The sequence below is a fragment of the Gobius niger genome (genome assembly GCF_951799975.1).
Source record: "Gobius niger genome assembly, chromosome: 10".
Taxonomy (NCBI): domain Eukaryota; kingdom Metazoa; phylum Chordata; class Actinopteri; order Gobiiformes; family Gobiidae; genus Gobius; species Gobius niger.
Window position 1 is genome coordinate 17,200,672 of NC_136861.1, and position 22,795 is coordinate 17,223,466.

A 22,795-nucleotide genomic window follows, 5' to 3' on the forward strand; every position below is an offset into this window, starting at 1 on the left:
AAAAACACGATAAAAAAAGCAATGAAAAATCAACAAAACGTGATGAAAACGTGATGAAAACACAATACAAAAGTGACAAAAAAGTGTCAAAAAGTGACGAAAACACGAGAAAAAAGCAACAGATGCGATAAAAACATGACAAAATAGAGACAAAAAGACGAAAGCGCTTCAAAAACATGACAAAAATGCAGCGACAATTTGACAAAAAAGTTACGATCACTTTTGTAGGCCTTTGCTTTCAAATCAGGCATTACACTGTTGCTCTCCAGTTGAGAAGCTTTTAGATTTGGGTTTAGTGAACTGGAGAAAATGCACTCGGTTACAGCAGCACTAAGTAACTCATGCCCCTAGAGGCCATAAGCGCCACTGCAGGTGTCGTAGCATGTTGCCTTTTTTACTCATTAATTGTCCGTGAGAGTAAACACTGCGCTGACAGAAACGACAAAGAGAGAGAGGGATATTGTACATCTAGTTACAGAATGAAGATCGTTTTTCTCACTCAAACTTGGCCGTTAAATACGGTTTAAGTGGCGCTAGCCGCAGCTAGCTTTGCCCGTTAGCCTGTTAGCTTCTTCTTCGTGATTCCATTAGTGTGTGTTGGTGACTCTGACCCGGTGCAGGGAAGTTGCAATTGTGGTTTTCTGGCCAGAGACACTGGGGGATATTAAAGACCCCCCAATCATCCCATTACCACTTGTATTACCCCCAGAGGGGCTACGAAAAGGATTTATTAAGGTAAACAAGTTACTTAGTACTGCTTTAAGTAGGGTGTTAAGAGGTTAATAAACTGCAAGATTAAAGCTAAACCAGCTTCCCAAAACCTATGTTGGCGCAAAATGACTGGAGAACAAAAGTGGATAGGATTATAGGTTATTACCACTGTCAACAGATGTTTCTTGGAAATTAGTGTAGGATGAGCCTAAGGATATTCTCACTTTGTATTAGCGCTCGTTGGAGTCTTGTGAACATACAAGCTTGCCGCACAATGCTCATAGAAATGATCCATCTAAATGAGGGAATAAATGGCACTTTGATGAGGTAAAACTTTATTTCTCTTCTCTCCAAGTGTGTGTTGCAAAGAGCTAGACAGCATGGCTCTGAGACTTGAAGGAGGGGACATTTACCCGGGATGAGAGGGGATAGCTCGTGGCACCGGCAGCACTCTCCCGCTGCTGCTGTTGTTGTTTTATAATGAAGTCCTAAAGCCTTCATTTCCCTCGGTGGCTTCAGTGGAGAGGAGTGCGGCGATGGGGGCTGGATTCGCACGCACAAGCCCCGGGGGTGGCTGCAGCGCCGAGCTCCTGTGTCGCGCAGCAGAGGCAGGTGAGGGTTGGACAGAGACTGAGGGCCTTTTTTGCATAATGTTTGTGTGCATACCTGCCCTGCACACACCTGTGGTCACTGGCTGCGTGTTTGTAGTTGGGTTTTCAGCTACGGGCCTCAGCTACTGTTGCTACCTCTGTTGTCACTATTGCACTCAGAATGACAAATACAATGTAGGGTGACGCCGGGGTAACCCTACCCCGCCTGTCTGGGCTGGTTTGGTTCACGTAAAGGGTATATGCTGCAGGAAAATGAATGGATACAATGTGTATGGGAAGAGTTTTAGAGTGAAATCAAGTAAATCAATGCAACATCTATGTTAGTACAATTATTTTGTAGTGCAGTCATAATAATGATAATGACAAATATATGTCAGCATCAGTATACTAACAACTTTAGGTTGATTAGAGGTTAAAAGTACTCAAAGCCATACAGATTAACTAAAAATTGATACAAGATTAAAATATAAAAATCCCCCCACCAGTGTTGTTGGGATTACTCCATATATAATCCATCTACTGATCACTGATTTTAAAAGCAATCTAGTTACTTCTTTGATTACTTTATTGTATTACAAAAGTGATCTACAGGCAATGGATCACAATATTCTTTGCTTTAGACGAGTTAAGCTCAAAATAATGCCTGCATTTCCAGACTTTGAAGTTTTCGAGTTGTTCTTCTAACTTTCTGACATATTATCAATATTAAGATCTTTTCATCTGTCAAAATATTACAGTAATTGTTTTATGTATTGATTGATGCTTTTTGTACAATGTTCTGTAATTGTCTCAGGGACTGCAGATGGTACAAAGGTACAAAGTATATTTTCATAAGCTGATTAATGCTCCTGTACATGGCCCCGGTCAAATAAATTAAATAAACTAAACTAAAAGCAATCAACACTTTACTTTACAAAGTAATTAGCAACAAAAAATATGTTACTTAAAGGGACTATACAGAGTCTAAAATGTTAAAATTATGTATTTTCCTCCCCATACATGTTCCAGTCATGTCCTAATGTATAGAATGAGCTCATATTGGCAACACTGACCCCCCCCCCCCCCCCCCCCCCCCCCCCCACACACACACACACAAACATTCAAGGCTACCCATTTTTAAGCTCTAGAGCCACTGATAAGCTCTGTAGATATTTTGGGGCTGATTGGAATCATTTTAACACATATGAAATTACGTCAAACTAAAGTAAGGTCGATACTGTTGACTCGTCCCGATGCATCAAAAAAGTTTAACAAAAAGTTCTTGATGAGATGTTCGAAAATGTTCAAAGCAGCTCCCAAAATAGTACTTTACTACTTAGTCCTTGTACTCTTGCTTGTATATAATAAAATAATATTTTGGAGCTACTTTGAGTTGTGCGGACATTCATGATTGTCTCATCATTGCTGTTTATTTGCTCCAGCACACTCATTTAGACAGGGGTGTGCCAGATTTTTTGGCCATGCAACGGAAAACAGTTCTTGGCATCCATGATGGACATAAAGCAAAGTACTCATTGTGAAAATAATTTGAAATGCCTGGTTTGAACAAATAATAGGCGAACGCTGAAGCTTCAAGATTGATACAGCCAAGTAGCCACCCTAAAACACACACATTTCTCTGTACGAATACCAATACACTTTCTACTACATGAACTTTTCCAAAACCTGTGACCTCCGCGTGTGCTTTGAAATCATGCTACCTCTACTTTAAAACATTTTGTTCAGAATCTCTGCTGTATTCCTGGTATTTGGCCTGATGGCGGCTGCACACACCTTGTGCCAACAATTGATAGGAATTGTTCGATGTTTTATAGGCAGAAAGATATGAGCCATAACAGTAAAAATACCTGGGGTTTATGGACCGCTTCTTTTGTGTAGGAACAGGACTGAAGCGTAGAAATCCCGGTGGATATTTTTGCCAGAGGACACACAGTGGTTTGTAATAGGAACCTCTGAGCCCTAGGTCAAACTTCTAGACTTCCGCCTTGGAGAGCAGATGATTAGATAGCGTCAGGCCTAATCCTAACTCCTGGACATTGCGATGAGACACAATGAAAATGACAAAGCAAAAGGTAAGGCGGAGGGGAAGCGGATTTGGTGCGGCATTAGGGGAAAATGGAAGATCGAGCGTAACGCCATGTGGTAGGAATTTGGTATGTGAAATGACTAATGCACTTGCTCAACCCATAACAAGAACATGCAGTGCCTAGAGCCAAGAACGGGCTGAGTGCATACCTCTGTGGGGGGGCAGAGGGTCGCCGGGGTGACGGTCCCGGGACACCCCACACAGGACGATGACTCTGAGAGGTGTCAGGAGATCCATACACGTGTAACGGGCAATTAGCTGGGCAGTGAAGTTGAACCCAAATAGGGGGAGACTACGAGCAAAAACAAGCAAAACAATAAAACAAGCATCCATTTTTTTTTTTACATCTTCTGATTGTTTTTAGTCATAAAAAACATATGTCTTTCGAAATAATGTGCTGTATATGCAAAGTTGACTTTAACTGAGTTTCAAAGCCCAGAGATCGTCAGCTTGAGGAGGTCATGGGGCTCATGTGACACAACAGTGAAGATGATACACTAAACAACACGGACCACCCTCTGCACGTGCGGGTGAAGGCCGAGATGTGGGCGCAAAATGGAATATTACTTCAGGGTTGTCAGTGCTATCTGGACCACAAGACGTCCGTGAAAAGACAATAACAGGATCACGAAGAAAAGTAATTGATTGTAATTATTTATTAGGCCGTATTCTCGTCAGTGTTGGGCAAGTTACTTAAATATGTAATATATTCTATATTAGTAGTTACAGCTTTAAAAATGTAATATATTTGTATTAGACATGTTTTTTTTTATGTAGCTGAGTTACACTACTTTGAGTTACTTTTGAGTTACTTTTCACAAAATATAAACTGAAAATAGTAATAAAGCCACTGAGCAAAAGTGCAGTCAGAGATTTCCCTCTCTTTCCCCCATTCTCTCGTGTTTTGTTTTGACGACATTAACTACAGACTGTAGATCTTATACACCAACCTCTAACTTGATTTGGTGCTGCATTTTATTTGGGAGGAGTGTGGAATTTTTTCGTCCATGCTCTCAAGTTACTTGAATTGTAAGGGATAAGGCACAACGAGGTGTCCATTATCAGAAATAGTTATTGTGATAATGGACACCACAGTGCATTATCCAGCTTATACCATGGTCCCGCGAACTGAAACTGTTCATTTAGGCCTGTCTGCTTATTTTTTTAAGTCCTGGGCAGGAGTTATCTCACTTTTTAAGCTGTTTTACCTGAAACTAGTTCCAGCTCAATTGTTTATCATTACTATGGAAACAGCTGCAGTGGAGTGATATAGAACGTGATTTAACTTTTGCCGGACTAGCTGTACATTATCACTTTTTAACGGACACCCTCCGGCCAGTCAGAATCGAGTATTCACCCAGACCATGGCATAAATTCCCGTATTTTGTGTAAGTAATATGTAATATTCCTTAGTTACTGACAAAAGTTATATATTTTTGTTACTTGTTACTTTTGCAATACGTTACCCCCAACACTGACTCTCCTCTTGAATCGTCAATGAATCCTATTTGTACATTCGTGAACTCTGGGGGTTTGAACTTGTAGTCCACCTAATAGAGACACTAAAACGGTCCCCTATATAGCACATCAATTAAATGCCAGTGTCATGTTGTAAGAAGTACTATAACAAAATCTGCTCCCTGAAGGTTGTGGAATGTGCTTATAAACCCCTCTCTTGTTGTCTCTTGAAAAATGTTGATGTGAGAAATACCTTAGGGAAATTTGGAACAACTTTTAAAATTCCGGTGCTGGGCATTTAAAGGAACAGGCCACCGTTTTTCCATACCGAGATATGTTCTTACCTGAGCTTAGACGAGTTGATGCGTACCTGTTTGGTCTTTGTAGTAGAGCGGTTAAGCTTCATAAAAATGCACAATTGTGCGTTTTTATGAAGAAAGCATGAAAGTTTTATCACAGTTAGCTCATACCATAAGGCTTATTTTTAGATGTGGAGGTAAGCTGTATTTGACCTCTGATGACCCCAAGAGGTCATTGACCTCAAAATGCCAAAATGCAGACTTTTTCAACCTGTCTGTAACAAAATCATATTCAAAGTGTGTAAAACAGTGTACTTCTATGCATTTAACATATCTAACACATGTGGCTATATTATTTTGCATTGTCCAGTGTCAAAAATATGCTGTGTCCCCTGGTGAGTGTTAGAATTTGCCCATGTTGCTATGGAAACGTGTACACGAGTAAACCACATGGCTGCAAATGGGATGGTCCAAAACACACGTTTAGCAGTTGTTCAGGTAATTACAAGAGTAATTATTTATTACATAATTAAATATATATATATTTTTAAATATGTGTAGATATATATATATTACACAATAATAACAAAAAAAGTACCTTTATTGCTTTTTTCTCCAAAACTGACATTAACTCACTGGAGAAATATAATCCCACTAATCAAATTTGCATTATTGCTTACTATAAATCCTCAGTCCAATAAAGAGAGGCAAAAACATTTAAATGAACAATACAATAGAGCCCGCCCCATATGCTAGCAAGCTTCAAGGAGGACAAGCTAATGGTATGTGTTATTAAATTAGTGATGCACTGATTTTTTGCTTAAACGCATTATAAATATGTTATATCAGTGATTCTGTAACAGTATTTCTCAAACTAAAATGCAAACACCAATAATAGCCTATTTCACTAGTTTAGGTGTGACTCAGTCAGAGTTTCTGTCACAGCCTTGACTGATTGAAGCCAGCATTAGCATGCTGCTGCTAACTACAGTATTTTTACTTTAAATAACACATCTGTTTGAGTTGGCTTTCAATCAGAGTTGAGCTGAACTTTGCACTTAAACGTTTATCTGTTTATATCTGTTTATCTTGATGCCACAGAAATGAATAATTTTCGGTCTATACCTAATCTGTCATTCTTGGGAATGTTTTTGCCGTGTTTCAGTCGAGCTTTAGACCCTGTCACAGTACTGAGACAGCCTCTAATGACTAATTACATCAGGCTAAATACAGATGCAGACACGGTCACAGTTTTAGTTCTGCTGGACCTTAGTGCTGCATTTGACACAGTGGACCATATGATCTTACTAGAGACGTTACAAACCTGAGTGGGAATCTCTGGAAAGGCTCGAGTGGTTTGTGTCCTACTTTAAAGACAGGACTTACTGTGTCGAGATTAATAGCTGTGTCTTGGACAGTATGGCATTGACCTGTGGGGTTCCCAAGGGTCGATTCTGGGGCCCCTCTTGTTCAATCTGTACATGCATCCATTGGGTCAATTAATATCCAGTAACAATATGTTCTATCACAATTACGCAGATCATACTCAGACAGCGGGTGAACATGGGCCTGTAGATTCACTGTGTCATTGTATTAAACAGATTAGTGTGTGGATTCAAAATAACTTTCCTCATTAAAATAACTTTCAGTTAAATACAGATAAAACTGAGATAATTGTCTTTGGCCACAAAAACACAGAGGGGTTGTTATTGGTCATCTTGAAGCTCTTTCACTAGAACCAAAAATCAAGTTAGAAATTTCGGGGTAATCATGGACTCAGACCTGAATTTGAACAGTCATATTAAGTCCATTACATCAGCAGCCTATTACCACCTAAAAAACATTGCTAAAATAAGAAACTAGTGTCTAAACCTGATTTGAAGAGACTAATTCATGCATTTGTCTCCAGTCGGTCAGACTATTGTAACAGCTGCTCACAGGCCTTTCCAAACGAGCTGTTAGACAACTGCAGTTTATCCAAAATGCTGCTGCTCGAGTCCTGACCGGAGACAGGAAATACGACCACATTAGTCCAGTGCTCCGGTCTCTGCACTGACTTCCTGTCACTCAGAGACTTTAAAACAGCTCTGCTTGTACAAGTCTTTTCATGGTTTAGCTCTGAAATCCATCTCTGACATGTTACAGCCGTATGAACCATCTCGGGCCCTGAGAACTTCAGGGAGGGGCCTCCTGGTGGTTCCAGAGTCAGGACTAAACACGCTGAGGCTGCGTTTCAAGTTCATGCAGCAAAGGTCTGGAACAGCCTCAGTGATGTGAGACAGGCCTCAACTCTGACTGTGTTTAAGTTCAGGCTGAAAACGCACTTATTTACTGATGCCTATGGCAATTGACTGTATTTTAACTCATTTTAATATATCATTTCAATAAATACATATTAAAATACGTATTTTTATATATATATATATATTTTTTTTATGCGTTGTATTGATTTAGTTTTGTTGTGTTTATGGTGTTGCTGTGAGGCACATTGAGTTGCCTTGTGCACGAAATGGGACGGCACGGTTAGCGCCTCCACTTCACAGCTGGAAGGTCCCGGGTTCAATTCCCACCAGGACGGAGCCTTTTTGTGTGGAGTTTCCATGTTCTCCCCGTGTCTGCGTAGGTTTCCTCCGGGTACTCCGGTTTCCCCTACCACTAAAATAAAAACATGTGCAATAGGTGAATCCTCCAGCCAGGTGATTCTGACCATCAGCCTGGCTCCACATCATGGAGACGGTTTCCCCGAGCGCGGCACGGCCTGTCGACCACTGCTCCTTACGGGTCGCCCCAGTGGCATCGAAGGATGAGTTAAATGCAGAGGACAAATTTCCCTATGGGGACAATAAAGTATAAAAACAAACAAACAAACAAATGTGTTGTACAAATACATTTGCCTTGCCTTGCCTATAATTGTATTTTATGGCACATTAAAGTGTGCCATGACGCTTAGTTGAACATCAGTAAAGTTGTTATTAAAGAGTAAAACAGCATTGTGGTCAGGTCTAGCTTATTGAATTTGATTGATTGAATTCATTGCCCCTCAAAATGTAGGTTTTGACACTAAGATCAAAACTATAGGTCAATTAGAAGCTAAAAAATTGAGAAAATAAGTTTTACGGCGGCCATTTTGAATAATCCAAGATGGCTGCCCTCTGAGGTCAAATCCAGCTTACCTCCACATCTGAAATTAATGCATATAATATGTAATAACGCTGGGAGAAATTTTATGCTTTCTTCACAAAGTGCACAATTTTTATGCTTAACCGCTCTACTATTGTGCGTGCCCTCAGTCACGCAAAAAGACCAAAGATGTTGTTAGCATTTGGCCTCTCCCAGCATATCCCTATGGCTCCAAACGGGAGTGAAGTTGGAAGCTACAAAGACCAGACAGGTACACATCAACTTGTCTAAGCTCAGGTAAGAACATATCACAGTATGGAAAAATGGTCGCCTGTTCCTTTAACATACGGTATATTTAACCATAGATATTTTTGCATATTATCGTCTACATGCAAATTGATTTGGCCTTTCACATGCTGCTATGTTTCCAACTTAGCCGTCTGTAAACAGTGGATTCTTTTGTGCCAGTCTGTAATGCCAGGGCCAATACGATACAGACTTCATATTGATTGAGCTTAGGCCTAAATATCCTTTTATTACATGGCTGCAGCTAGTATACAAGCTAGCATACAATGATTTTTAATGGATGCCCCGTTATTCTGCTCGTCTTGTTCGTCCCTCCAGTTGGCTCTCCCTCTGGGAAACTTCTGGGGGAGGCTGTTCCCATGAGCGCTGTCATTCCGGGATACAGACACCTGCAGCTCCAGCACCGGGTTTTACATCCAATTCACACAATACACAGTGATAGGACGTGATAAAAGCCCTGGCCACCTCCAAAACTTCCTCCCCGCTTTTCGACGCTCGACACTCCCTCTCTCAAGCACGTGATCGCTGACCTCCATCCGAACGAAAACACAACTTTCTCACACAAACAATGTCCGTGAGGGGAAAACACAGATAAAGGTCTGGGCCTAGTGTTCTCTCAACAAGCTGCACCTCCTGAGAAAAAGAGGCATGGAATAGTTTCTTTGGATTATTTACTCAATTACATGTCTCTATCTCCAAATGCTTGTGACAAAGCTCTGAGGCTTTCTTCTGCTGTCCTTTGTAAACAACAGGATTTAGGTTGAGAAGGATTTGTTGATATCTCATTTGTAGCCTGATTTATGTAGTTATTAAGCGCTAAAACATGATGACATTTGAGTTATTACAGATTTCAATTATTACAGACGCAAAGACTAAATAAGACCCTAAAATCTCTCTATTCTTTATTGACATTTTTCCCATGCTGTGAATTAAGTCATTTTTGATCATTGTTAATTAAATTTCTGCTCTGGTCTCGAGGTAAAACAATACCCTTTAACCCCCCACCACCACAATCCAAAAAGGAATAAGAAGATGAACCGCCTGTACGAAATCGGGCGGGCATGGGGAAGCCCCGTGCCACGTTGCCATGTTTGTGTGAAAATTACCAGCGCAACAAGGGGTGGACAGTATCTCTCATCCAGGAGTCCCAGGTGGTATGGCCATAGGGCTGCTGCGTGGGGCCCGGCAGATGGATCATGACTTTGAGGTCAGACTAGACCTGCAGCTGTGTGAAAACAGAGAAACAATAAAGCACCGAGCGAGCGTTATCTCATGAAAGGAGTTGTTAGAAAGAATGCGACGTGATGAAAACATTGGGCTTGTGCAGCTGAGGAATCTTTTTCTGTTGTTTAGTTTATTCAACAATGGGAGAAGTGTAATACAGTGGGGAGTAAAAACATGTGCCTCTTGTTGGTCATTTCAAACTTCAACTTAGAATGAGAAACTAATTTATGATATAGACTCATTACATGCAAAGTGAGGATTTTGATGATTATGGCTCACAGTCCATTTTCAAAATATCAAAATTATCTGAGATTTTTAATTTGGGGTTTTAACAAGCCATAATAATAAAGGCTACATATCTCACTTTGCATGTAATGAGTCTATCATATATTAGTTTCACAGTTTAAGTTGAATAACAGAAATGAATGGTAAGTCTAATTTTCCGAGTTTCGCCTGTAAAGTTTACTTTGATTTGTGACATGTATTTAAAGATATATGTCAGAATCTCTGTGGATTCCTGGGCCTGGCCAAGAGTGGAACATATTATACATGTTTTATTTTTATCTTTATATACTGTATTTATAATTTTGTGTATTGACAAGTCAGAACAATAAGTTACAACAAAGCAAAGTCCCCCCCCCTTCCCTCCAACAAATACCCATAACAAAAAATAAAATAAAATGTACAACAAAAAGAAAAAACGAGATAAAAAAGGATGAGAATTGAAAATCCAGAAGAAAATGAGTAAATAATAATAATTGTAAAAAAAATTAAAATAGAAAAAACGCCCCAACCCTCCCCCACACCCCTGCGGTCCTACATAAAGCATCATGACAAACCATCTCCACTGTTAACCAAAAGCTCTCCATCAGAAATGGGACCCAAAATCATTCTGGCATAAGGAATAGATGGCACTAATATCTAGGGCTGCTCAATATATCGAGAAAGAGAGAAAAAAAAAAGAAAAAGCCCACTGTTTTTTTATTTTTCCCACCCATTTACTTTTAATGTTAGTTATAAGACAGTAGAGCTTAGAAAGAGCATCTTTCTGCCTAAAGGACTTTTCAAACAGTTTATCTACAATGTACAATCCACAATATTATACATGATTTAATGGTGAGAAAAAACAGATCCTTACAGACGCAAGGTGAACATGCAAACTTCACACAGAAAGATCCACTTTGCCCAGAAAAATGACCAGGGACCTTTTTGTTGTGAGGCAAGAACACTAACCATGCCACCAGCAATTTCTCCATTGTGAGATCAATACAGTCCTATCTTATCTTATAATGAACTGTTGCTGTGTAGATCCTTGGACTTGGGACTCTTAGTGGCAGAAAATTCCAAGTGCATGCATCAAAAACATGAAAAAATAACTAATAAATAAAAACTAATGCCGGTCTGGACAATAGGTTAACTATGACAGGCTTTCATTTACTTTCATCCAAGCTTCAAAGTTAAAGTGATCATCTCCCGAGGCGTCCCGAGGAGATCAAGTGTGCCTCTCAAAAATGACTGGTATCCAAAACCTGTTGACCCGAGGCGCTTTTGGCTCCCCATAATTTGCCCTCTCACTTTGTCTGTCTTGGGCAATAAGTGTTGATGTACGTACTATATTGACGGGAAAACATAATTATAAATGATGATGATGATCCAATGAGGTATAATTTAGTCTTGATGAGCAAAATAGCAGCGTAAGGCAGTCATGGTTCAGTGAGCGCTTTCTTCTTCTTAGTAACATGAACTTTGTTGTTGTGATTTTAATACTGACTTAAAGGAGTTTGATCTTTTGGTGAAGCAAGTTTGGACAACAGGAAAGCAGGAGTCTGGACAGGCCATTATGTTATGAACTGGTGTCCCCACGCTCACACACATCTCATGTTTTATTTTCTAACATACTGCTTTGCACAGTGATCACACTCCCCCATCATCAGCATTGGGCAAGTTACTTTAAAATTGTAACATATTCTATATAATGTAATCTGTTTGTATTATATATACATATTACTGTTTCATAAATATAGCATAAGTTACACTACTTTGAGTTACTTTTGGCAAAATATATAAACTAAAAATAGCAATAGTGCCACAGAGCAAAAGTGCAGTCAACAATTTCCTTTTCCTTCTTTATCCCCATTCTCTTTTTTCAATGACATTTATGCTCAACTGCAGATCGTATACACCAGTGTCCAACCAGATCTGGTGCTGCATTCTGTTTTGTTCATACACATAAATGCACTTGTAACTTGAGTTACTTTAATTGTAATGACTAATATATTCCCATATTTTGTTTCAATAATAAAGTAAATAAACTTAGCACGTTTTCTCAAATCGTGCTTTCCATTAAAGGGGCTAGATGCAAGCTAGCCATTTTATACTCACTACTGCCACCCCAGGTCATACGTGTAACTGCTCCTTCTATGGCAGTTTGGACCCGAATTAACACCTTTTTGAGTGACAGTGCAGGATTTCAGAGGCAGTTGTGGTGAACAGGTCTAGGCTCATTCTACACATTAGGACATTGTTGGAACATGTAGGGGGAGGAAAATACATAATTTTGATATTTTAAAACTCCGTACAGTTTCTTTAAGGCTTGTTCTAGTTGGAACACTCTACCTATGACAGTTAGCGAAAGTAGCACCTACGTCTCATTTAAGACACAACTGAAAGAATGGCTTCTTTGCCGAAAAAGGTGTAACCATTAAGTGGCATTAGACAGGAACACCATTTTAAATATTTGCAGGTACAGGTGTGTGAGTGGGAGGGACGAGGGGAGTGGCGTATGAAAGAGATGCACTTTATGTATTGTGTAGTTGTTGTCCTTACCTGTTTTGTCTGTAATGTACTGCTGTGTGTTCTGGCTTATGTGTTTTATATTTTGTATGTTCTTGTTTTTTTACCTCATGGGACTGCGGATGGAAATTAGCCTTGAGCTAAATCCGGCATATTTACAGCATTAGTTGTCTGTTCATTAATATGCACTGTCCCATTCAAATAAATAAATAAATGAAATGAAATGGGATTCCTTAGTCACTGGAAAAAAGTAATATTTTTTTGTCACTTGTTACTTTTGTAGCACGTTAGCAGCAACACTGCCCATCATCAGTATAAGATGGTGAAAAACACTATGATTCATCTTGCAGCCTAGGACATTTATGTGATGCAGATCTGCTAATATATGCTTTAGTTTTGTTGCTTTTGGTGTAAAGCATATTGAGGTCAATATCATTGCAGCAGAAAAGAATAACTGTAGTTTTTTACCTGATCTATGTTGGGGATGTTCAGGTGTGGAGGAAGACCAGTGTAAGCTGTCGTCATCCTCTACCGGGAGCTGAAAGATAAAGGACGGACAGTGAAAACCCTTCAGAACCGTCAGAAACAAAGCTGTACTCATTTAAGTCATGGGAAGATTTCTCTGCTTTTCCTGCTTACTATTTTTTTTTTTGCAGCTAGTTAAAGCCATGCACCTCCAAAACTTGGTGCCCTGGGGATATGTTATGACAACCAAAAAAAGAAACCGCCGGAGCAAGAAGTGGCACGAAAAGATCTCAGAGTTTTGACATGTGGGGGCTGGTGAAAAGGACCACTGTTGGAGGGAGAGCCTAGCCCGAAGATACAACCATCAACTCAAGTGCCATGAGGAAAGCTGAGACGTCTACTGAGTGCTTGGCCGCCCATTGGGGTAAACAAATATATTGCCTTCACTATATAAAAAAAAACAGGTTGCTACAGCTCACCGCACCTGATTGGTTTAGGACGCAAATAAAGGCAATTATTGATACAGTGTAAAAGACGGAGGGCAAGGTGAGGCAGCATTGTCTTAACAAGTCAAATAGTGCCTTAGGATGATTGTCTCGACGCCGAATAATTAGGGAAAGCACGGTTGGGAAATGGCCTCATCAGCTTGATCTGGGAAATGTAGGTGTGCAACTTTCACACCGCAAGTCATTGATGAAAAATGGTCTCCTCCTCTTGACTTAGACAATTCTTCAGAGGTCTTTGTAATGTGACCTCACGTCGATATCATTAAGTGTCTCCAATGACTGCGGGCAAGAAGGAAGCTGAGGGTGGACAGGCTGATATCGTGACACCTATTTGTGGAAAAAGAGGATTGGCTAATTAGAGTGAGTCAAGGTGAGTTGACATAAACCGCCCCCAGGACATGTTTCACTGAGTCTGTCCTGTCATATGTCAACAGATTATGTTATATGCAGTGGGAGCTCGGGAAATGATGTCTCATATCACATCTGCCAACAATAAAACAAAACACTAAGAGAATCACTGAATCAAGCATCATGTATCACAGAATGCATGAGTTACAATGATTTTACTAACCTTTTTCTTTATAAATTCTTATCATATTTGGAGATGAGCTGCCTTCAACACAATGAGTTATTCCTCACACTGGGTTACTTCCAGAGTAACTTGGACAACGTGAATTCTAATGAAAAATAATCAGTTACACAAAGCTTGGTAAGGTTGATTACCAAAAAAAAAGTTCCAACCTTAAGTAACATTAACCTCTGGACCAAGCATATTTTTCCAGTTTGGCTTTACCCAAATCTATAAGATTCTTGGAAAAAAGTGTCAAAATAGCGACAGAAAAGTGGCAAAAAAAGCGATGAAAAAGTGACAAAGTTAAGCGAAAATGCAACAAAAAAGCCATAAAGGAGGAACAGAAAAGTGACAGAAAAGTGACAAAAATGTGACGAAATGGTGATGAAAAAGTGACGAAAAAGTGACAAATATGTGACAAAAAAATGAAAAATTGACAAAAAGTGATGATAATGTTGCAGAAATTTGACAAAAAAGTGATGAAAAAGTGACAAAAATGTGACAAAATGTGATGAAAAAATGATGAAAAATGTGACGAAAAAGTGATGAAAATGTTGCAGAAATTTGACAAAAAAGTGATGAAAAAGTGATAAAAATCTGATGAAATGTGATGAAAAAAAGAGGAAAAAATAATGAAAATGTAATGAAAAAGTGACAAAAACGTAACAAAAAAGTGATGAAAAAGTGACAAAATTAAGCGATGAAAATGTAGAAAAGCACAAAAGAGGAACAGAAAATTGACAAAAAAATTAAGGGAATAATCACAAATATGTGATGAAAAAGTGACGAAAAAGTGACAAAAAAGTGACAAAAAAGTGATGAAAAAGTGATGAAAAAGTGATGAAAAAGTGACAAAATGTGTGATGAAACGAAAACGAAAAGCCACAAAAGAGCAACTGAAAAGTGATGAAAACGCAAAAAAGCAATGATAAATAAAGTTTAAAAAAAAGAAAGAAAAAGAGCTATTTACATGAGTTTTGAGGCGTTACACTAGCCTTTTAGATTTGGGTAAAGCTGGACACTTGGTTAAGGCGGGGGTTGACAGGTTCATCTCTAGCCTAAACATTGGAGAATCGCTCATCTGCTTATTTACATAGATCGTTTATAGCAACGGAAAAGAGTAAGTTTGTTGAACACGTTTAATATTATATAAAATTTTAGGCAGATAAGATAAAGTGAAACTCAAAAGCAGAAAGAGAAGGACATAAACATTAATGTGGTTTTCAACGAACACCACTAAAAGGCGAGTTAGTACACAGTCCGGAGATTCAGAGTGAGCCCTCTTCGTTTTCCACTATCTCCCTCGACGTAGCACTTCCGCTTTTGAGATTTCCGTACACAGCTGATGACGTGTTCACTCCTCCACTGTTAGCCGAACCGCTAACTCTGTCAAGTTACCTGTAAGATTACAGCTGTTTGGGGAGGGTATAAAGTTATAAACCGCAAAGTAAACAACACTTCGGCGAAAAATTGAAACATGGAAACGCTTTATCACCAAACAAACAAGTGAGTGTGTGGCTTTCTGTCCTGTTTCCTTTTTCCAAATCAAACATAAGCTTAAGCAGTCATTTACCTGAAAGCAGATGACAGCATGCAAACAGCCTGGGATATGTTGTTATTACAGTAAAATGACATAAATGCTATTCCTACTGATACATTTAATGTGTCTTATTCATAATCCGTCCGGAATTTTTAATTGTCATGTCACTTTTTGTTTGTTGATCAGACAAATTCATGAGGTCCAGTCACTTATGGGCAGCCTGGAGACGACAGACCGACAATCCGTGCACTGTAAGTCATTCTTTGATAATTTCATCATTTAATATTACTTTGTCTTCACCTCCTTTATGAAGCAATCGCTGTGCCATGATGATTCACTCTTGGTGCCACCACTTTGCTGTCTGCTTTATTTATTGCTCTCTGTGATGATGGATTGACAGGACTTAGATTGGCCGGGCCCCTGTGGTTGTTTTTGGGGCTGGTTGTTGTGCCAGGACAGGAAGCAGCTGGGTGGGTGCTGAGACAAGGATTGTGAGGGCTTCAGTCTTTTTTAGATAATGGTGGTGGGAACCTTTCAACCTACAGGGAACGGACACACACCCTCTTTTTCTTTCTAAATGATGACATCAGATTAAGGCCAAGGGTCCAGTGTAATAGGGGATAAGGTTTGGACACTCCCATATGGAACAAGAAGACCATAATATGTAAAGCTAGTAACAATGAAGTTTGCAGGAGAGAGATATTCTAGGATAGACTCTGCTGCTAATGAGTGCAAATGTTGTTTTATATCCGAGCATTTCCTGGATGTTTTCCCTTGAATCTATAAAAACTACAAGCTGAGCCGAGCACATTTTCTCCAACTAAAATGCAACACAAAAATGACCGAAAATGACAAAAAAAGTGACGAAAAGGCAGCAAAAAAAGTGACAAAAAAGAGCGACTAAAAAACAACAATAAAGTGACACAAATGAGTGACAAGAACGCAACAAGAAAAGCAATGAATAAGTAACAAAAACGTGACAATGTGGGGCGACAATGTGATAACAAGTTAGGATCACTTTTCTATGTCTTAGCTTTCAAATGAGGCATTACACTGTTGCTCTCCAGTCCAGAAGCTTTTAGATTTGGGTAAAACTGAGCTGGAGAAAATGTGCTTGGTTCAGGCGGGGGGTAGTAACAGGTTAAGCATCCTATCTGTCAGTAAAAAAATAATATCTGCTCGCAAAAGCTCCAGAAATGTATTAGCCAACAATGAAATAGGATAATGATACCTGTTGTGGTTTCATTACATTGTGTCTTTAATGGTGCATTAAGGCTCATTCATAATTCACAAGACACAAGAACTTCTTGTTCTTGCACCCTGAGCAAACAAAATGAAGCCACTTTTGCCTTGTAGCCATGGAAACGTTTTGTAACTGTTCCATGGCGACAAGGCAAAAGTGACTTCATTTTGTTCTGCAGCTGCAAGAACAAGACGTTCTTGCGTCTTGTGAATTATGAATGAGCCTTTACCCTTCACCTACCGCCTACTGGTTTGATGCAGAATCCTGACCTTCATAATCATATCCTAGAACATGAGAACTTTCCAAGTAAGCCTTATATTCACAGTAATGGTTAAAACAATTGCTTTAAAGTATGTTAATGAAGTCACACAATTGACTAAAACTAGGGCCAGGAAAAAGAGTCCTGGTTAAAGAAAAAAAAAAAAAAATTAAAGGTGCACTATGCAACTTTTTTTTATGTGGAAAAAAAAGTTGCTATTTGTGGGTTGTTGACTCAAAATCTGAAGAGGAGTTCAACTTCAGACTCACTGCTCTTGACGGGTTTTAAAGGTGCACTATGCAACTTTTTATGTGGAAAAAAAAGTTTATTTAGTATAGTTTAGTTAAAAGTTATATTTGTGCGTATTTGACCTTGTAAGTGACCCACAGTGGTCTCTAAGCTCCAGGATCAATTGTTTAGAAGGTTTTCACTGCTGATGGACCCTCTCACCAGACACCAACCATCTTAGAGCGTTGTAGAGACCACTGTGATCGAAAGTAAAGGCGCCATGATGACCGCTCATACAGCCGATGGGTCACTACAAGGTGAAATATATATATTTTTTCCACATAAAAAGTGGCATAATGCAAAAAACCCGTCAAGAGCAGTGGGTCTGAAGTTGAACCCCTCTTCAGATTTTGAGTCAGGATCAGGAGTGAGGACCACCATCTCATTCCAGTGCTAATGTTTCTTTTCTGTTTTCAGTATTAGAGAATGAGCTGTTTGGAAGAATCGAGCAGATCTTCAATCAGTTAGAACGTCTTGAGATCCTCGCCAGCAAAGAGCCGCCGAACCGCCGCCAGAACGCTAAATTGTAAGTTGGGAGTAAATCAATTGAAGGTGAGCAAAAAGCCCCAGAGTTGGCAGTACCAGGGGGAGCCATATATCTAGAGAGAGAGGGACAGGGAGATGGGGAGGGAGGGAGGGGTGAAAGGGGGATGAGACAGACAGCCCCGTCCTGGCCCGTGGCGACGTGGCTCTATGAAAACATATCCTCCTTCATCACCAGCATTCCTGCAGCATTGGGCAAAGATTCATTTCTGAGCTGGGTAAACAGGCCTCAGGGGACAGGGTGCACCCCGTCCCACGGCTCGGCTCTCTGATCTCAGTTGATCTGCAGAAAGTGGCCTGACCGAAGCCAAGAAGAAGGAGAGCAGACTGCAGGTTTCCTCTCTGTTCCGACTGAGATTTAACAATGTATTATTAGAATACTTTGAGTGATTAAACGCTACAGGCAAGTCTCACAGTCACAAAGTCAAATCTCAAAGTTTTTTCCCCCGATTATATAAAGAAATACGTAATAACTTCTTTTTTTGGGGGGGCTTTTGCGTCTCCAGACGAGTGGATCAGCTTAAGTATGACGTCCAGCACCTTCGGACCGCCTTGCAAAATTTCCAACACAGACGCTACAACAAAGAGGCCCAGGAGCGAGAGAGAGAAGAGCTGATGAGCCGAACCTTCACAACAAATGCAAGTTTACCATACGAACATCCTTAGGCAAAACTTTAAGACCACCCGCCTGTTACTGGTTGTTTACAAATGATACATAACGGTCTCCAACTCTCTGACAGGAGCAGAGGCCAGTATTTCTGTTTTAATTATATGGTATTGTCAAGATTACATCCAAAATTATACTGTTGGGGACTATGATTCAGCTAATTAGCACATTACCAATGGTAGTGGCATAGTACTAATCCTTAGGTTTGCTTCAGTTAAAAACCACTGGCTCATAGATTGTGATGAAGGCTTCAGATATAGTAGGGGTCCGAATACTTACTTTTATCCACGTAGGTTTGCACAATATTGACAGATCTTGTGATATGCAATACGGGTGTGCAATATTTGCGATGATATTACTTTGAAGTTTTGACGTGCTGTGTTCAATTCATTTCAAACACACATTGTAAGTCATTTGTTTTTCAGCAAATCATGACAAAACAAGAACAAAATAAAGAGAATTGACTCTAACTTCAAATCATAACAACGCCACCCAAGAAGTCGCGCCAAAATAAAAGCACCATCTTATTCATTAGTTCAGCAGTTCATTAGTTCAACTTTCTTTCTGCCTAACTATTACAGACAAAACACTTCAAATGTGTGTATTTAATTATATTCTTGTAATGTTGCAAGTACCTGCTGAACTAATCAATGAGACGAGCTGTGTGCTTTTATTTTGAAGTGCTGGATTGAAACAGGAAGTCACTTCTTGGGCGGTTATGCACAGAGTCAATTAGAGCTAAAACTGATCTTTTGTGTATTTATAAGTTCCGTGCATTTTTAGTTTTAGGTTGACTTTGAAAAAAATGTCAATCTCTGGCAGAATGGAAGACTAAAGTGATTTTGTGATATTGCTTATTAATATTACTTTGCGATCTATTGTGCAATCCTACTATCCAGCTCCGTGTGCATCCAAACTCGTAGTCTGTCGCATTGTTCCCACAAGTTTTACAAACAAGGCTACTTCATCTATATCTGTATAATAAACCTTGTCAGTCCTGGTGGATAATATTCCTTTTTTTTAAGTCTAATTTCTCTCCACAGGATGCCGATACCTCGATCCCCATAGATGAGACTCTACAGTTGAACTCAAGCTTGAACAGTGCGCACAGAGGCATGGACGACCTGTTGGGGAGTGGCAGTAGCATCCTCAATGGTCTTAGAGATCAGAGGGGCACACTCAAGGTTGGTCAAGATTTAGTTTTTCTCCTACAAATTGTATTTAAACTTTTAATCCATACACTCTGGGACACAATCCAGTGAGCTCTGTGCTTTGCCGAATTGTTGTTGTCTTTACCATAGTTTAAACTTAATGTTGCGCATGCCTTCATAGTCTTATAGTTTATTATTTATCTAAGTTATGTGTTATATGGTTTATGTTTCATCAAATTTGAAGTTCGATATATTGAGGCAGGAAAGTATCGCGATCAACGATATTATCGACCCTAACGATACTAGATACTGTCAACTCTCAGGCATAAAAAAGACAGTAAACCCTTGTTGTAAAAGTGCATCATAATATCCTAATACACCACACAAGCTGCAATAAACATGAAACATTATGAAACTCAATTTGCATCAATTAAAAATCAGTGTTACGAAGAAAGAATGGGGGGAAATGCTAATAAATGTACAGAGGATAAATATCGAGGTCAAAAATGTATCATTCATCTGTTTTTTATTGAACGATGAGTTGATATAGTATTTATCGTGACAGCCCTACAACCGAGAAAAATTCCTAGTTGTGAACCAGTTAATAACACAAAAAACACTTATTCTGATTAGGGGTGGGAACCTCTGGGTACCTCACGATACGATACGATATGCAATACATGGCTTATAATAACGATTATCTCACGATGCGCCGATACTGCGATAATCGATATATTACACAAAAATACCCTACGATACATCATGATTTTAAAAAAACATGCGACTTTTAACCTTTATTGTATCTGTGTGATCCCTGACTTACACACTGAAAGTGGGTCTATAGATCTGTCATTGACTTCATTTACATTTAAATAAACAAGAAACCACAGCCCTATGTAAGAAGGAATCAATCATCCCCAAATTAATCATCTTTATAATTATAAACACTATCATCAAAAGTAATTTATTTGTGTGACAGTGTTTAGTTCAAGTGCTGAAAACTTTGGTGCTGCCCCCTGCTGTCCTGACTGAAGTCTTGCTCATTATTGGCCTCTATTGACTGTGAAATCAATAGAACACTGATGCCTCATTAATATCCATGACGTTGCTCATTAATATGCATGGCGTCATCAAAAGTATCGATATCAGATATCAGATCAATAGTATCGGTATCGTATCTCGCAAAATATCGTGATATATCAGAAAATCGATATATTGCCACACTCCTAATTCTGGTTCTGATCGGGGTGGGTATAGAGGCCAAAAGTAGGCATAACATTACTTTAAAATAATGTTACTCAACCAGAAGTAACACGTCGCCATCCAAATAGTTATTCAAGTAAAAGCAAAAAGGTATTTGGTGAAAGTATATACAAGTACTTAGAAATCGTTGAATACATTTTAGTAGTGACCTTGTTCAGTGCTCAAAATGTGAAAATTCAGATATTACTTATTAACTTTTAGATTTGCTCACAGTTTGTACTTAAGTAAGAGAGTTCTGATGCTTCAAAATAAAATTAAAAGTGTAATAAAACGACTCAACTGATTAAGGTAAACTTGATTGTCTCCGTAATGGAATTTGACCTGCGCAATTGACAATTACTACCCCCCTCTAATCTGGAAAAGCCTATTGCTCTACAACTTACGGCAAATGAGTGAATCACTGCAGAAGTTTTGGGGGAAAGAAATACACTTTTCAGAACACATTTGGTTTACAAATCAGCTCAAATATAGATGTTCTGACCCAGTTAGCTACTAAAAATACGGACACAACAGTCTCATTGTTGGTTCACAAAAGCACTTGTTTCCAGGGTGGGGATTCGGGGCCTCTTATCTGGGTGTGTCATAGCCATCAAAACCCCTCTGACAAAGTGTGGCGTCAGTAAGGGTGTTGATCTTTAGTCTTCCCAATTAGTGCGGTTTGAACATGTAACATTTTGTAGTGACTGGGGTTTCTTTTTGCGTGTATTGTCAATCAAGGCTTTGTTGTTGTTTTTTTGCACAGGGCACCCATAAGAAGATGCTGGATGTGGCGAACATGTTGGGGCTTTCTAACACAGTCATGAGACTAATAGAGAGGAGAGCCACGCAGGACAAGTTCATCATGATTGGGGGGATGCTGGCGACGTGTGTTTTCATGTTCCTGGTCATCAGATACTTCAGCTGAACGCCCCCTACTGGACAAGAGCGCGAAGGAATTGTGGACTTTGTATTTTTGCCATCCCTAATTAATATGAACAGAGAGAAAAAAGATAATTATTAGCTAAGAAAGGTCTTTGCAGTGTGCTTACCGTCATTCATATTCTTCAGCAACAAAGATCAAATTCAAAGATCTTAATTGCTCATGTTTAAGACCAGATGAATCACTGCCACATACTTGCATGCTTTTCCAAAACTACTGTCAGCTGCCTCAATGTGTTGCTGTAGTTTCCTCCCGTGAGCAGTAGGTTTTGTTTATTAGTAAAGTGTTATTGTCATTCTGCCTCAACACAGTGGATCGTCACCAGTTCTCAACCCGACTAAAATTTAGATCTAAAATTGTCTTAACTGGGTATAAACCATCATGTCTAAACCAGAAAAAACGTATTTAAATGCATTACTAAAGTGTAAAATATTAGACTATTCATTCTAAATAACGGTAAACATGCCCCCGAGTACCACCCGAAGAAGCCCAATAACCACCAGTAAGTAGTACACACACCAGGTTGAGAACCACTGATCTTTTCCATTTTTCTCATTCTTTTAAGCGCTTTGAAAATGCTAAAATGCTCCTGTTTACCATATTTCAGAGCCAGTGTTAAATTAATAATAAATGTATGTATATGTGATGAAGACCACAGCTTTGTGTGCGAAGAGCTGCACTCAAGAAGCTTCTGAACGATTTAAAACTCTGGATTACTGTTTCAAAAAACATTCATAATGAGAGCGTATCAACTGAAATTCAAGGTTCTTTG

General features: G+C 39.3%; 2 protein-coding genes across 2 annotated transcripts in view; one reads left to right on the plus strand and one right to left on the minus strand.

Moving 5' to 3' along the window:
- ttyh3a (tweety family member 3a) overlaps positions 1-22,795 on the minus strand; it is a 268,746-nt gene that overhangs the window by 85,608 nt on the left and 160,343 nt on the right. The window lies entirely within an intron of this gene.
- Positions 15,496-22,731, plus strand: gosr2 (golgi SNAP receptor complex member 2). Its single transcript, XM_079565173.1, has 6 exons — positions 15,496-15,656; positions 15,877-15,941; positions 17,898-18,006; positions 18,530-18,662; positions 19,734-19,874; positions 21,847-22,731. The coding sequence occupies exons 1-6, from the start codon at positions 15,628-15,630 to the stop codon at positions 22,006-22,008; spliced, it is 639 nt and encodes a 212-aa protein (XP_079421299.1). The 5' UTR covers positions 15,496-15,627; the 3' UTR covers positions 22,009-22,731.

Coding starts and splice junctions, on each gene's coding strand:
- gosr2 (XM_079565173.1), top strand. CDS start 15,628: ATGGAAACGCTTTATCACCAAACAAACAA. Junction 18,663..19,733: donor GCCGAACCTTCACAACAAAT/GCAAGTTTACCA, acceptor TTCTCTCCACAG/GATGCCGATACCTCGATCCC. Junction 19,875..21,846: donor ATCAGAGGGGCACACTCAAG/GTTGGTCAAGAT, acceptor TTTTTTGCACAG/GGCACCCATAAGAAGATGCT.